Raw genomic sequence first — 15801 nt, 5'->3', positions numbered from 1 at the left:
AAATGACTTAAAATTATGAAAGTGTTTGAAATCTTAAATGGAATATTGATATCGAACAGCTGAGTTGCAGGGCCTCTGTTATGTGGGTGCAGAGAAAAGGAGGCTTGAGGGAAAAGAAGGGACCCGGGAAGTGAGATGAAACAGCTTTGAAAAGAATCTGAGGTCTTGGAGGATGAGTCAGCCATCCTTCTGCAGGATGTAGGTGTCCTGGCTGCCCCCAATAGTCCTGGTAGGGTGATGACTGAGAACTGATTCATAGATTTGTCATTGTAGAAGTGAGCAGCCACTCTAACAAGGCCATGTCTGGAAATAGAGCACTGCAAACTCAAAGGCATTTTGGAGATGGTAGCTTTAATGGTATTAGTGTACGTGTAAGGTTGGTACAACAGTTTAAAAAAAAAAAGGCTGCCAGATAAATCTGCATTTTTATCACAAGCTTTCTATAAAATTTGTACTTTCAGTTAATAAAAAAATAGATAGCATTCTCTTGACTGAAGTTAGCTTCTAAGAGACTCAGAGGGAAAGAGAAAGAGCTGATGTGTAGGTCTACACATAGATACTGCAAACATATAGCGCCCATTGGCAAGGAAGTTGTTCCAAGTTTCTTAGTAATGGATATTGCAGCCGATTGGCAGTCACCAAAGACAGCACAGGGGGTGGGGTAGCAATATGAGGGCCGTCAGACAAGCTTCTTTCTTTGAACTGTGTTCCACACACCAGGCTGATTAGTCAAGCAAGTCTCCCCACAGTTTTTGAAGCCATATCTATTTTGATGGAAATGTAACCCATGTGTTCTTGAGTCACTTTTTGCCGAAGTCATTTAGAAGTTATTTTGTAAATAGGATTTCATATTTGAATTCTTTCCAAAGTATTTTTAGCAGATTTTCATTTTTCACAATACTATATTTCTCCTGCATTGGTTTTATTTAAAGATGCTGTACGTCATCAAATGCGTCCTGTGGTGAGGTGCAAAGGAAATCTTGGTCCCTGGATCCCCAGAGAGCTTAGTATTCTGAGTACACATTTGAGGCTGTAGGTGTTATAACGTGTGTCCTCTTCAACTTCTTATGCTATATTCTGGATTACTTTTAACCTATTGTCTCACTATCCAAGCCACCTTGCTTTCCAAATAGATGCCCATGAAGACACACAGGACAAGAAAAGAAGGACAATGAATTAAATCAAATTGCCTCCTAGGATGTATTGCTATATTGTACTATATGATCCTCTCTTCAAAGCTGAGCTTGTTTTCCCCTTTTACCAACTTCCATTGCCACAGGGAAGGATTAAGGTGTTTCCTAAGATGCCTACAAAAGAAAAAGAAATTGAATTTGGGCGATCTCTAACTTTTTATTTTTAGGACAAACAGAAGAGGGTGTCTGCTTTGGGCTGAAGCTAATTGAAAAGTGCTTTAAAAAAAAAACAACAACACTAAAAGAAGCTTTGAAACAAGAAAGGAAGAAACCCTAGATCCTTTTAGAGTCTCATGATATGATCCACATTTTATTTGTACATCAAGGAGCCTGTGTGTGTGTGTGTGTGTGTGTGTGTGTGCACATGCACACGTGCCCTTCTTCAGCAGCAGCAGAGCCATTTTGTTTTGAGCTGTGTCTGAGATCTGCTTCTGTTCCAAGTTTCTGGTCCTGCACAGACCGCAAGTATGGCAGCACAGAACTATGAGAGGTTCACCGCCTGGAGGAACCAAGATTTAAGCAGTTAACACAGCCTTTCACTGTCTCCCTCAGAAATACTTCCCAACCTTTTCTTAGGGTCCTCAAAACTTCCCTGAGGGTTCTGGTTTGATTTTTTTTGGGGGGTGGGGTTGTTTTCATGAGGAAGTTGAGACTTAGAGATCTCACTTCCCTCCACTCATCTCACTCAGTGTTGGGTGCAGTGGTGTGTGTCTTTCATACCCAGCCGCATCAGGAAGCACTGATAGGAGTATCACAGCCCAGGCTGGCTCTACCTTGAGAATAACCAATACTAAAAGGGACTGAAGACCTAGATCAAGTGCTAAGTACTGCCTGACAAGCAGGAGGCCCTGAGTTCAGTGCTTGGTATCACCATAGAAAGAGGGAAAGTAAAAGATCCATCATAGGACCGGGCATGGTGACTCATACCTTTAATACTTGTAACTAATGATGGCGGTACCCAGGCCAGGCTAGGCAAAGAGTTAGCAAAAGCACATGGCAACCAAAGTCTAAGTGTGGTGGTCACATGTGTAATCCCAACTGCTAGGTGAAAGAAAGAAGAGAAGGCCAAGGTCAGCGTGCAGCGAAATACTTTAGGCTCTATCTAAAAAACAACTAAAGTGAATAAAAAAGTGGTTGGAGGTGTGGTTCAAAAGGTAGACCACCTGCCCAGCAAGCTCAAAGCCCTACATTTAAACTGCAGTACTACCAAAATAATGAATGAATAAATGAATGAATGAATGAATGGTCACCATCTTTTCCTAAGCAATGGTGGAGTGTACTCTCCAGCTGAAATAAGGCTGTCCTTACGAACCTGACTCCACACTCCAAGGCCTCTGACTTGCTGGGAAAAGGGCCCTTTGAGATCTTGAAGAAGCTGAGCCCAGCAGGAGTCGAGGACAGCACTGGGCCTTGTGTCTTTGGTGTCCCAGTTTAGGTTCTTTGCCCACCTTCAGCTTATTCCCTGCTCTTTGAGTTTGGATTCACCGTAATCTTGCCGGAATTACCTGCACCTCATCTTTCTCCATACATATTACTAGGAAGTGAATTTGCGTGGCTTTTCATTCCTTGCCGCCACCACGCCCCCCCTCCCCCCTGGGGTGTCCCAAATAGCACACTGGAAATTCATGAGAATGTTATTTATGTCTTCAGATATTTTCAAGCCCAAAGTTAGATTTTTTTTAAATAATAAGACAAGTTGAATGTTGAATTTTGTGTTGGAACGTCAAGCTAAGTTCACAGTGGAGCCATTGCAATACAAGGGCCGATGCACCATTTGTCAACTGCCCCAGGAGCACTGGTGAGCGGGGCAAAGAGTCCTTGGCCCTATAGCCAGTTAGCTGATCACACGCTGCCCACCTCCCAGGGGATCGCACCCTAGCTGCCACCCAAGATTAATAAAGTAAGGGAAAGTTCTGATCAAATGGTACCCCCAAAATTATATGAAGAGTTCCCCCTACATCAGCCTGCAGACACGTGAGGAGCCTTTACTGCTAATTGAAGAACCCCTTTGAGGTTTAGCAGCTCATAAATTTGCACTGGGAACCACCTTATTGTTCTCAGGTTGTGAGTCTTGTCTTTGAAACTGAACAGTTGTACTTTTATATTCCGTCCCTCCAATCATACCACTGTAAACATGAAGGCTTTGCATTTTAGCATAAATTTGAACAATGCAGTTTTGAAAGAGTTTCACCACATCAAAGTGAGGCTGTTTTGGCATGTTGTATAAATTCTTTCTCTATGGTATTTGCAGCTATAAATGACTCACATGAGTCAGAGATGTGTGTTCCATTTAGAGTCCTCATGTTGGAGCTGTCCTCACTGGGGCTTTTCTGTCCCTTTTTTTTTTTAATATACCCTAGGAGAATTATGTAAGAACAGGTTAGTTAGATGCCCTTCACCTACTGTCTTCAGATCCATGGAAACAATTTTAGCAATACTGACAGACTTGGTTCCAATAGCAACCCATCATGCATCTCTTCAAGGTGGTCATTTCTTTTCATTGCCTCTTTTTTAAATTCTCATAGTCATATCAGTTGCAGTCTCTTTTTTCTCTGTGTACCAAGTAGAGCCATTTTTCACATCCTTGTTAACTTCCTAGTCTTCCGAGTGAGGAAAGGTTGGCTGGCAAAAGAAGACATGTGGTTATAGTTGCGAAAGCACCATGATAGAGCATAAGGAACACCGGACAGAGAGCTGATCCAGCACACCAGGGAGAGAGACCCAGGGAACTGCTCACTTTCCTTCAGCCTCAGTCTCTCCATCTGCAGAATGAGCACTGTAGTACTGGCCGTCATAGCCCTGTTGACCCAGCTGACCTGTTTTCCCTGTTCCCTCTCTACTTTGCCCTGGGTGGCATGTTAGATTTTTCTGTCATTCACCAAACACTATTGATGTACCCAACATCTCCCGGGCAGCGTGGATCTAGAGGCAAGCTGCTTCGTTACAGGGACTGGAATGAGCGAGGCCGGTCCAGTGCCATCTACTCCCATGTTGCCACTAATACAGTGTCCAGGGCAGTATTGTAACAGGTGCTGTATTCAGGAAACCTTAGTCCATTAGTATCTTTGAAAGCATTTTAATCCAAGATTGAGTAAAGCACAACCTGTGACACTACAGTCTCTGGTTTTGGAGAGTGCGACCCAAAGCCAAATTCCATATAGGTGCAGATAGTGAAAGACCAACATAACCCACGGATGACAACCCACTCCTCACGCTTCCTCAAAGGGGGCCAAAGAACATGCGACACTGGCAGCAGACTCATTTGAGGTGCCTGTGAAAATGCAGATTCCTGGCTCCCACCACCGACCCACCACTGACTGATGTAGAGTCTCCCAAGTTAAAACCTTAGAACGTGCCTCTTACCAAGCTCATGTGTGGTAAGCTCAGGAGTCAGAGTTCTAGATTCCTTATGTGATCATCAGTACCCTGAGGCAGGCAGAGGAGCCACCTTCCAAAGGCCACCCCTGCAACCCCCTCGCTCTATGGCTATGGGGCCCGTCTGCACATGAAACCACCATGTCAGACATGGAACAAAAGCTAGACGAGCCAACTTTGTCCTTCCTTCCTTCCTTCCTTCCTTCCTTCCTTCCTTCCTTCCTTCCTTCCTTCCTTCCTCCCTCCCTCCCTCCCTCCCTCCCTCCCTCCCTCCCTCTCTCCCTCCCTCCCTCCTTTCCTTCTTTGCTCCCTCTCTCCTCCACTCCCTCCAGTGTTCTTCTGGGATAGCATAATGAGAGGAGGCAGAAGAGTGAGGATTGGCAACAAGTCCCAGTAGAGGTTTGAGTGAAAATATGAATCAATAAATATACCCACTTTGACTCAATGGAAATAAATTGCTTTTAGTACCATGTATCCAGCATCGCTCCACAGATTTATTTTTGCCTGTTCTGATTTGGAGTTCGAATGATAAGGGTGCTCCTGATCAAAGCATTCAATAAGACAAGACAGTATGCACAATAGCAAGAGTTAATTCTGCATTAAAACTTATTAAGGTACCCATGTCCCTGCCCTTATTGGTCCAAATGCCTGTCAGTGCCTCTGCTAAGGAAGAAGTCTGATCTGACATAGAAACTGCTAGATGCTGGCAAATAATCTCTGGGATTCAGACCATCTAGACAATAAACTACTCCATCATATTCAGTGCAGCAGCTTCTGTAGAGCCCATCTGTTTCAAAATAACCCTAATTCTGCTTACGATGCGGAATGCTTTGTTGGCTGGAATCTGTCCTAGTTTTCCTCCGCAGAGCCGGCGTCATGAGCCTCTGGTTCCACCTGCTGGCTAATGCCAGTACTGGACCCAAAGACAGTGACTCAGCTACTAAATGGAAACTCTCTGCTTCTCAAAGGCCAGTGTCAAAGGCCAGTGCTTGCCTCCTACACATGAAGCTCTTGGTTCAATTCCCCAGCACCACATATATGGAAAACAGCCAGAAGGGGCGCTGTGGCTCAGGTGGCAGAATGCTAGCCTTGAGCGGGAAGAAGCCAGGGACGGTGCTCAGGTCCTGAGTCCAAGACCCAGGACTGGCCCAAAAAAGGAGTTCAGACACAGACATTCTTTCAGGATGAAGGACATAGCTCATGGCAAGCAGAAGTCTGGACCCAACAGGTTGAGTTCAGTATACTTTAGTGTAAATAGTTAAAAACTTCAAGCCTCGAGTCCTCATTTATAAAATATATTAACAAGAAAATTCTAACTGGAGGTGTAAACAGAACAAAAATCCAGAAATAAATATATGAATGAGTGCCAAGTACCTGTGGCTCATGCTTATAATCCTGGCTACTCAGGAAGATGAAATCTGAGGATTGTGTTTCGAAGCTAGCCTATGCAGGAAAGTCTAGACTGTCACCTCTAATAAACTACACACAAACAAAGGTGGATCTTTGGCTCAAGTGGGAAAACACTAGCCTTGAGCAAAAAGAATTCAGGGACAGCACTCAGGCTCTGAGTTCAAGCCCCAGCACAAATATAAGAAGAGAAAATATGAGGAAACAGCTCAGCTCAGATTGAGTTTTATGAATTTGTTTATGGACACAATAGGGAAAGCAGAGGTATGTGCTGTTAAATGTCAGTAGAGTGTAGACTCTTGGGTAGTGATAGAAGGTATGGGGGGAGAGGAGTAGGGAGGGGTAAAAGAGCATGTAGGAGCTTATGAGTGCTAGGAACCTTCTGTATTTTTTCCTGTATATTAGACCCACATGTTCAGTTCATGGAAATTAATGACATAATGTACTCCCAAAAGAAGAATGGTAGCAAACGGAGTGAGCAAGGTGCAACTGTCCAGCAGAGATCAGGCCGTATGTTGTCTGTCATGTAGAAATCTAGCCTTGACATAGTGAGCCCATACTCTAGGTTACTCAGTACCTCCTACCTAGTGCATACCCTGGTGATCTTAAGTCATGGAAAAGTACAGGAGGCAGAGTGGCAACTGACTTGATCAAGGAAATGAACAAGAGTGTGTTCTCTCTAGGGTCACATCAGTATCTTATCTTTCTTATAAGCCAGCACAAAACTTCCATTTGTAATAAAGTTACAAGATTTGAGGAGAATTTCAAACTAATTTTCAAGAGAGAAACATCACATTATAGCTACTGACTCAAAAATTGATGTGCCCTTACTCCTTGAGAGCCCCACCGCCTTTTAAAGAATGTCTGGAAAGCGGTAGACCTGGGGTTTCTCCTGACCTTTTAGGTCTTTCTCAGTAAATGACTTAGCAACCAGCCTTTTAGCACAGTTTTCAATTCATAGAATTCTACTGATGTACCATTCTTGAGAGAGTACGGGTCTCATGCTGCTGGCCTCATTTGACAATAGAAATCTCACAAAATGCTGGTGAGTTATTTAGCACTTTCTTGGTTTTTTTTAAGTGGCTTTCTCTTTCACTCCCTAACTTAAAGGTAATGCATCATTCCATCTTACAACTTCACTTTAGTATAATTTCACCCAATGGCATAGGGTATTCATCAGATGCATAAGCAGATCTATGAATACCAGCAAATTAAACATCTCTATTTGCATGGACGGCCAACCGTAGAGAAAATGGCCATCAGCTTGTGGTACTCTTTGTAGCAGTTCTTATCTGGAGAAAATTACTTTCCTTCCTGTAGCAGTAAAATGCAGAGTACTGCATTATACATAATGGTGGAAAACTGATTTTTTTTTTCATCAAGAACCACGAATCAATAAATCTTATGATCTCACTACCGGTGAAATAATTGAGTTAAATCATTGTAAACTAGGCAGTGTTCTTGGGGTCCTTTGAAGCATGATTATTGTTCCTTTGGATAAAATTGAGGGCTGACCTCCATTTACAAGAACACAGAGGCAAGTTCTCATAAATACTAATATTCTATGCCAGGTGTTTTAGAGCAGGGCCATTTCACCTGGTCCTGTAAATGTTCAGTGCACAATTTAACTAAATGGGAAACAAAAGGTTTGGGCTAGGCTTTCCAGCTTTCCCTGGGAAAGCTTATTGAACACTACTAATTGGCTTTATGATATGGATTTCTTAGAAGGCATATATTTAGTAACTAGCAATTCCACATTTTGTATAAAGTGCTGCCAAAATGGCCTGAACACATAATTGGATTCTGTCCTTAAAGAAGTCATTAATTTTACCGTTACATTTTGTGTGTATCTTGTACAAAGTTAATTTATTATGACCAAGTAGACACTTAACACATGGTTCTTGATAATGGTAGAAACTTAAAATCACAACATCCACTGTTCAGTGGGCATTTGCATTCATGACCCATTGCTAAGCGTTTTTTATACATCATTTCTTGTAATGCTCTCAGCAGAGATGTCGCTCTCATGGTTCCCATTTCATAGAGAGAGAAACTAAAACCCAGACACGGTAACCCACTTGCTCAAAAGTGAGTAGCTAAAGAGCAAAGGAATCAAGATTCCATCCCAGACTCCAGAGTCCTGGAAGAGACGGTGCAGCTCCCTCGTTCGGCAGCCTCCGCTCACACAGGAACCAACTGGGGCCTGCTGAAATAATGGCTATTATCCATGGAGTCTGGGCGAGTTCCAGGCAGATTTAGGAAGCCATCTCCTGATTTCCTATTGACACTTGTTCCACTTTTCAGGACATCTCTTCCTCCTCCTTCCCATCTGAGGCAGATTCAGGCCTTCTGCTGGGTACCTAGTGACTTCAAGGGCAGAGCATAAATGTGAGACATGCGTGCTGGAGCATTTGAGGATCCTGGCAGTGATGGAGAAGAGTCACTGATGTGTGACACAAGCAGAAAAGGTAGAAACAGTTAAGAAGCAAATGCACAGGCAGGGATTTGCAAAGACCCGAGCTTACCTGAGACTCAGTGGACAGCCAAGGGATGTTTCCTTTGTGGCACTGGCCTTCTGTGCCAACACAGAAGATGGCCGGCAAGTAGACCTCAGCTTTGTCATTCTCCTTGAAATATCAAGAAGTATTTTATACTTAACACTTGGATACAAAATTCTAGCATTCAGAACAGTGTAGTGTTTAGAGTGAACAATCATGTCATTACTTAGACAGAAATGGCCAGAACATCAGATTTGGCTGTGGTAGTGGTGGTGGTAGCTAGAGATCATGGCACTTTTGGGGCTTTTCGGGAGCGGAACCACTCTTGTACCCATGCAGGAATTTTAGAGTCACGCCTTTGATTATAGCAGAGACCCATTGAGTTAAGAGCTTACACTAGACATTCTTGTTTTTCTGTTTTCAAGTATCAGTGAAATCCCACATATCCATGAGGAAAAGATAGAGTGAGTTTTTTCAGGAAGGTAGGGAATGGGGAGTGTGCACAATGCTTACCACGTTCAGAGTTCTAGAAGCGATGGCAATTGGGGAAACGTAAGAAGTCAGGAAACCTGGGTGCAAGTTTTACTTCACTTTGTGCTGGTTAGAGGACCACAGTGCCTAGCACTGTGCCTGACTTGCTTCATCCCTCAAATGGAGATGAATAGATTGGGGGTAGGAGTTAAGGGAAAGAGGGCACTTGAACTGGCTCTGTCAATGAAAATGAGTCTTGTTTCTCTCTTGCCATGAGTTTTCTACTGCAGCATGTGGCATTTCTTCTGCTGCCTGAGCCCTCCTTCTCTTCCAGTGCCCTGCAAGTGGGGCCAACAGTATGCGTACCAGCTGCTCATTCTGAGAGCTGGCCCAGAGGAGCCTTCCCTGCCTTCCCCCTCCAGAAGCCTCCCTCCCTCTCCCTTCCTGGAAACTGTATTCCTCCCAAGGCCTCTCAGTACCCTTGGAACCTTGAAAATACCACGAGGACACCGATTCCCTCAGGGAGTCCAGGACTCCTCCGGCTTCCATGGCCTTGTGCCCCATGGCCTGGTGTCAGTGTGCCACGTTGAGCTTCTCCTGCTTCTGATGGGGTTCCCTGCCCATCTGGAACAGGGTGTAAAACACTTGCCTGCACTCTTGTGCAATTAACAGAGCAACAATGAACGACAAAGTCGGATTTGGATTGGGTCGCATAAAAAAATTTCAAGCAATAAACTAGCATGGATTTGACACATATATTTGTCATTTCAAGGCATTCACCATTTAAAGAGGAATTGCTTTACAAATACAGATGGCAAAAGCCATAGAAAATGAGACTACATCTTATAATATTCATAAACATTTCATTGTGAAAGCCTGTAAGTCTGTTGTATGTTGTTGAAGGTCATCTTTAATCTATGTTAATAAATTGAAATATAATTCACCATACTAAGAAACCTGGAAGTCGAGATTTACGCAGTGGAAGTGAGCGTCCAAGGCAGGCCTGCCCTGATCAGTTGGGTTGCATAGTCAGGAAGGGCTACAAAGACTTAGCAGGTATCCTTCTCCCATGAGGCAGGTTCAAAATGAGAGCCACTTATAGGTAAGCACTGGAATCCCCCAAAAGAGTGGGACAGGAAAGAACATGCAAAGAAAACTGTAACCTGGACTGAGCAGACTCAATTTCCCATCCCTTTCTCTATCATCTTTTCATTTTGGTTCTAACAATTGTCTATCAAGATACCTGAGGCATCTTGGAGAATTAGCACGAATCAAATCAAATCTTTATTTGCTTGCCCTCTTGAGAAAGCCGCTGCACCTGCCCACCCATCCTTCCCAGCCCGGCCAGCGTCTCCAGAGCAGTAGGTTCCCTAGGGCAATCATGGCGGAACCTTGGGTCATTTGGAAGTCATAGTGAGGGGCTGTCCATACATTTGTTGGTCAGCAGCTGTGTTCTCAGGACTGTTCCAGACACTGGGAAACGGGGAAATGCGAAAGCTATCTTAGGTGAAGAGGGAAGAAGGTGACACAGATGACAGCACCGTGGCAGGATATGACATCCATCCAATGAGGAGAACCAACAGGGAGCTGCTGAAAGCTGGAGAGTTTGAATTGGGGAAGAGCTCTTCCTTTGGGGCTGGTCAGGTGTCGGGAGAGAGAGGAAAGCATTTGGTCACTGCGCCAGGACAGAGACTGGAGTTGGCAGAACCGTGTGAGTGGAAAGGAGCAGCCTTTTTGGTTCATGTGTATTGACGGCTTACTTACCTGTCCTTATCTAGTGATGGTCCCCACTCCCCACAGGCAAGGAGGTGACTGCGGGTCTGCAGGATTTGGACTGGATAGGGCAGGGGCGGCTAGGTGAAGGGAGACCTCCAATGGCTTGAGTCAAAGTCAGCAGCAGAGTTGACAGTGGGGAAGTTAACAAAGATGGCCATAAAAGAATAGAAACAAATGGCCAAGACTATGGAGAGTGAAATGGTGCACATTGTTGAGCTGGTTGAAGGAAAAATGAATGGGTCAGATTAAGTTCATGGACTTAGAATGTGTCAGATTAAGTTCATGGACTGAACCACGTCACAAGAATACTTCCTTGATGTTGAACTTAGTATTGACAGCTAACGTTGAGACACGTTTGTGGTGTGTCTTCTGCACGTTGAAGATGGTACCAAAGTGAATGGGATTTTGTTTTCTTCCTCTTTGGAATCTTCGGGTGTGTAAGGCCTTGTAAATGACACAGTGATGGATCAGCAGTGTTTGATTTTCCCTTTTGCTTCCTCACTGCAGGAAATAGCAGAAATAGCCCACCGCCCTATGGTTTTCAGCTCTCGCCAGAAGAAGAAATGAGGAGACAACGGCTTCACAGATTTGACGGCCAGTGAAGTGGCACAGCATTTGGGGAAGACGTGGTCCAGTGCCATTTCTCCCCATTTGGTTGAGCCCCCTTCCAGCCCCAACTTAGTTTTACACGAAAGCAGAGTATACCACCATCCTCCCTGATCACTTCTGTGTGCCATGGACTGTCACCCTGTCACCACCTGAGTCCAGATTCATGGTCAGATGGGCTTGTCTGGAAAGCAGGCTTGGGGAAGGCAGCTCACAGCTTTCCAGAACTGATTGTGTTCTCCATCCCAAACCAAAGATCTCTTCCTTAATACTGGGGCCTTTCTCCCCACTCCATCCTTCCCTCCTGAATGGGTGGTACCTCCACCTTGTTTTGCATTTGAAGACTCCACCTTCACCAAGAACCGTCCCTTCTTTCTACCTGGAGTGTTTGATGCTTGTGTTGGCTGGAGGTGTGGCGGTACTCCCTGGTCCTCTTGGCATGTTGCTGTGGTTACTGTCAGGATGAAGCGCTGCTCTCTTCACAGAGGCTGTGGAGACAATACCTACATGCAGCACTAGATGTCAAGGGGGTGCCAACAAGTTGGATTTACAGCTGCTCCCACCCTCCCCAGGACAAGACGTGTGGGCCAGAAAGATGGGATTTGCCATTCAACAGCAAAGCAACAACTGCCACGTACAGAGCGGAGCAAAGGCCTTCAAAGGACTTGGTTACTAGAAATCCTCCTTGCAGCATGTATTTTCTCCTCATAAAAGTGCCTCTAAATTGGCCCCTGAAACAACTTGTCCTGGACAAGTGTCCAAAAGCACGTCCTAGGGCCCTGAATGTTAAAATACAGATTGTCAGGTCGTTTAACATGTTCTTTGGTGCTGGTATTTCATGAGTAAAAGGATAAAGCCGAAATGTATGTCATCACAGAGTTGCTTATTTTTAAAGAGAACTAGAAGCAGCAAAAGATGCTTCTATTTTAACTTATCTATCATCCCTACATAGTTTTCTGTTTATGAAAGTCACAGAAATACCATCTATATGCATAGTATGGAAGGAAATATAGCAACTATCACAGAGATTATCTTTGGAGATAATAATACTTTGCTTTCTCTTTTTCACAATTTTATACTGCCTTTAAAAAATGTGTGTATTGTATATATTGCTTTGTAGTCAGGAAAACTGATTCATACAATAAACCAGGGGGGGGGGGGCGGGAAACAGTAAAACAGACTTAAAAAATAAGTAACTTGTATCCATTGAGAAACTTCAAAATGTAAAAACAATTGTAAATAAATGTATAAACAATGATAAAATCACATGGACTCCACCACTTGGAGGAGATAGTCAGGATGAGCATTTTGAAAGGATTCCATCTCGTTTGACTTCTTTTTTTGTATGCCTGTGACAGACTTGGAGCACACTGATTGTGCAGTGTTCTGACTAACTCCTGGTCTGGGTTTACCTGGAAGTGGCCTTGATGCTTGCATATCAATGAGCGCTGACACTTTGAAGTCTGGGAGCCTTCTAACCTGCTACTTGCTCAACCACACTGGACACCTGAGCCCCTTGATTTGATTTGTAATTGATGTAAAACTGGAGCTAGTAGATAGTGAGAATTGTACCTGAGTCCAGTAGCTTTAGATACATTTAAAACATTCAAGATAAATCATTCCTGCTTCCCAAACTATAACTTTGACTTCTGTTTTCCCATTCTTACATACCATCTTTGGGTAACATAGGCAAATTCTCCTGTAGCACTCATAACTTGCCCTCATTATCACCATAGTTATTTGTACATACTTCTACCAAGCTGTGCCTTCTACATGGGGGGTATAGGTTATAAATTACCCCAAGACAAGACCTTTGTATATCTCCCATAGTCTCCCCATTTTCCATATCCACCATCCAAAGGCTTGTGGTAGGAACTCATTAAATGTTAATTTCCCATCAAAGTGTTTCCCATTGTATTAAAAGTCCAATCATATGTATATGGAAGTGTTTTCCTGTTTTAATATAGCTCGAGTTCAGTAGCAGTACCTCCTTCATTTGACCTGTCACATATAAAACACTGGAATTACATTTTGGATGCTGTAGAGCTATAACATGAACACTTATTTATTTATGGAGTAGAATATCTGTCACTGAACATTTAGAGATGTGGGAAAGGTCATTTTGATTATAAACCAATTATTTTTTCACAATAAAGATGTTCTGGAAATTATTCTAATTAGTTAATGGTCTTATCTATAACCATTGCTTAGTCTATTTGGTGTCTTTTATTTTTTCTTGTACAATGAAGGATCCCCAAAATCATGCCAACAAACGAATTGGATTGAGAAAAATGAACAAGAACAAGAGCATTATACTAATACTCTCTAATAGGGACTAGGCATTTAGAGCTGATTCTTTAATTTGGTGTCTTTGTAAAGCAGTCCTTTGCTGATCCTCCATTGTGTATGCAGTTCCCACAGTTTTGGTGTGGTCAATCAGATGACCTCTTAATTCAGAATCAGTTCTTGTTTCTTGGATCTCAAGAGGAAGGAGTACTTAAAATTGCTTCCTGTTAAATGGCCTTGAATGTATTGCATGTGATTCCACTGTGGTAATGACCTCCTCTCCTGTTTAAATGCCTGCTGGCAAAGCTCATTGTAAGGTACACTCCTAGCTTTAGTAGAAATAGAGCCAGGCTACATATCTGGCTACATAGTCTGTCTACTGGGGAGTAGGCTAAAAGAATGAGAGAAACGAGCCCCCCCCCCCACACCGTGGATCTTAAGATGGGGCCTAGTTCATGGACTTTCCTTCCCCAGCTAGCTATGAACTATGGTCCTCAGATCTCAGTCTCCTGAGTAGCTAGGATTACAGGCATGAGCCACCGGTGCTCAGCTTGAAATGTAGTTTCTTAGTGTAGCTCTGGAGGGGAGAGGAAGCAAGTAGGGTAGGGGTCATACAGTTCCCATCATATAGTAGGTTCTTAAGAAATGTCAGTTTCTTATTTTCCTGTCAGGTGAGGTGGAAGCAAATCCTACTAGAGTTTCCTTTTTTTAACAAGTCTTAAATCCACGAAAGAGTTACCGAGTATCTTTACTGGATCTAGCCCATCCCCGCAGTGTAGGGTGTTGTGGTTTCATTATGAAGGGCCCTCCAGAAAGCCTGGAGTGTAGTAGCAGCCTTGGTGGTTCACTGTGGGCACATAGGGAGACGTTCAGAGGTAGGGCCTAGATGAAGGAAGCAGGCAAGTACAGATGTGCCCTTGGGGAGCTGTGCCTCGTCTGGGAATCTCTCCTCCCTTTCCTTTCCTTCCTCCCTTCCTTGCCTCCCTCTCCCTCCTCTTTCTCTCCCTTCCCCTCTCTCTCTCTTTCTGCTTTCTGACTGTACTTCTCATTCATCTCAAGTCCAAAGCAATGGACTCGGTCTGAAACCCTGGGCCAAACATGAATCTTAATTCCTAGGGGATATAAGTAACAATAGCCTACATTATATAATCTCATAGAGGTTGTACACCGCAAATCCTCCAAATAACTCCGCGTGATAGGTCGTGTCATTCTTGCTCAACTCGTGAGATAACTGCAGCCCAGGGTGTTGGAGTGCCATGCTTCCTGTCCACAAAGCCCAGCCACGGTGGTGTGGCCTTCTGTCCTGAGCCGGGTTTTAGTTCTCTTCTCACCCCAGCGTTGCAGAATAATGCTTTGCAGAGCCTCCAAGTCCATCCTTTCCAGCCTCGGCTGTTCTCTTCTGCGGTTCACACTTCTACCAGCTAACAGTCCTTACATTCTTCACTAGCCAGCCCAAGGATGGGCCACACCTTTACTTAAAAACAGTTGACTTGAAAGAAAAGAAATAAATTCACCAAATGGAACACGGTTGGTTTTGAACTCATCACAACTTTATAGACAATGAACCATATTATAAGTGGTACAGGAAAGCTGTAAATGCCAATGACAGACCAGTCATAGTACAAAAGGTATGTGTTCAAAAGCCCTAGCTTTACAACCACAGGTTAGAAAAAGGGGTGCAATTTATTGGACACGTTTCACATTTTCCCTGTGAATCATTAAATATTTAAGCACCATAAAATTCAAGCATTTCACATGAACGTGTCAGGCCTCCTTAGGGGTTTAAAATGCATTATGCAGAGTTTCCAACAGATAATAACAGTGACAATTGCAGAGGACTGATTTTTAATGTCAATTGTTTGTTCCCTGCAGAATAACTTCACATTGGCCCTGCAAGAAATTGTGATTTTATTTTTTTTCTGGTGGTACAATAATTTTGAGAATTGAAATAAAACCACATTCTCAATGACATTAAGAATTGGCCAGGTATAAAGAATACTAATTAGTAATTTATATGCCCTTTGAGAATCCTTTTATTCTACTGTGCAAAAAAAAAGATAATCCCAAGAATTATTTTTATAGTCAGTAGTTTATTTCAAATGGAAGATATGACCATAATGCAGGATGATTGCTATATGCTAGGAAGATAATCTAACTTTAATTTTCAACACGAGTAGGTGTTACATTCC

General features: G+C 43.4%; 1 protein-coding gene across 5 annotated transcripts in view; it reads left to right on the top strand.

The window, feature by feature from the left end:
• The window catches only part of Rhbdd1 (rhomboid domain containing 1), a 112172-nt gene extending 98675 nt beyond the window's left edge, over positions 1-13497 (top strand). For all 5 annotated transcript variants that reach the window (XM_048344643.1, XM_048344641.1, XM_048344642.1 and 2 more), the window contains one exon: positions 11228-13497. In XM_048344643.1, the coding sequence (XP_048200600.1) occupies positions 11228-11322 (95 nt within the window). In that variant the 3' untranslated portion in view covers positions 11323-13497. The remainder of the gene's footprint in view (positions 1-11227) is intronic.
• Positions 13498-15801: the final 2304 nt, after the last annotated feature.

This window comes from Perognathus longimembris, chromosome 4 (assembly GCF_023159225.1).
Source record: "Perognathus longimembris pacificus isolate PPM17 chromosome 4, ASM2315922v1, whole genome shotgun sequence".
Taxonomy (NCBI): domain Eukaryota; kingdom Metazoa; phylum Chordata; class Mammalia; order Rodentia; family Heteromyidae; genus Perognathus; species Perognathus longimembris.
The sequence above is the reverse complement of the archived record's forward strand: the minus strand, read 5'-3'. Positions and strand labels throughout refer to the sequence as shown.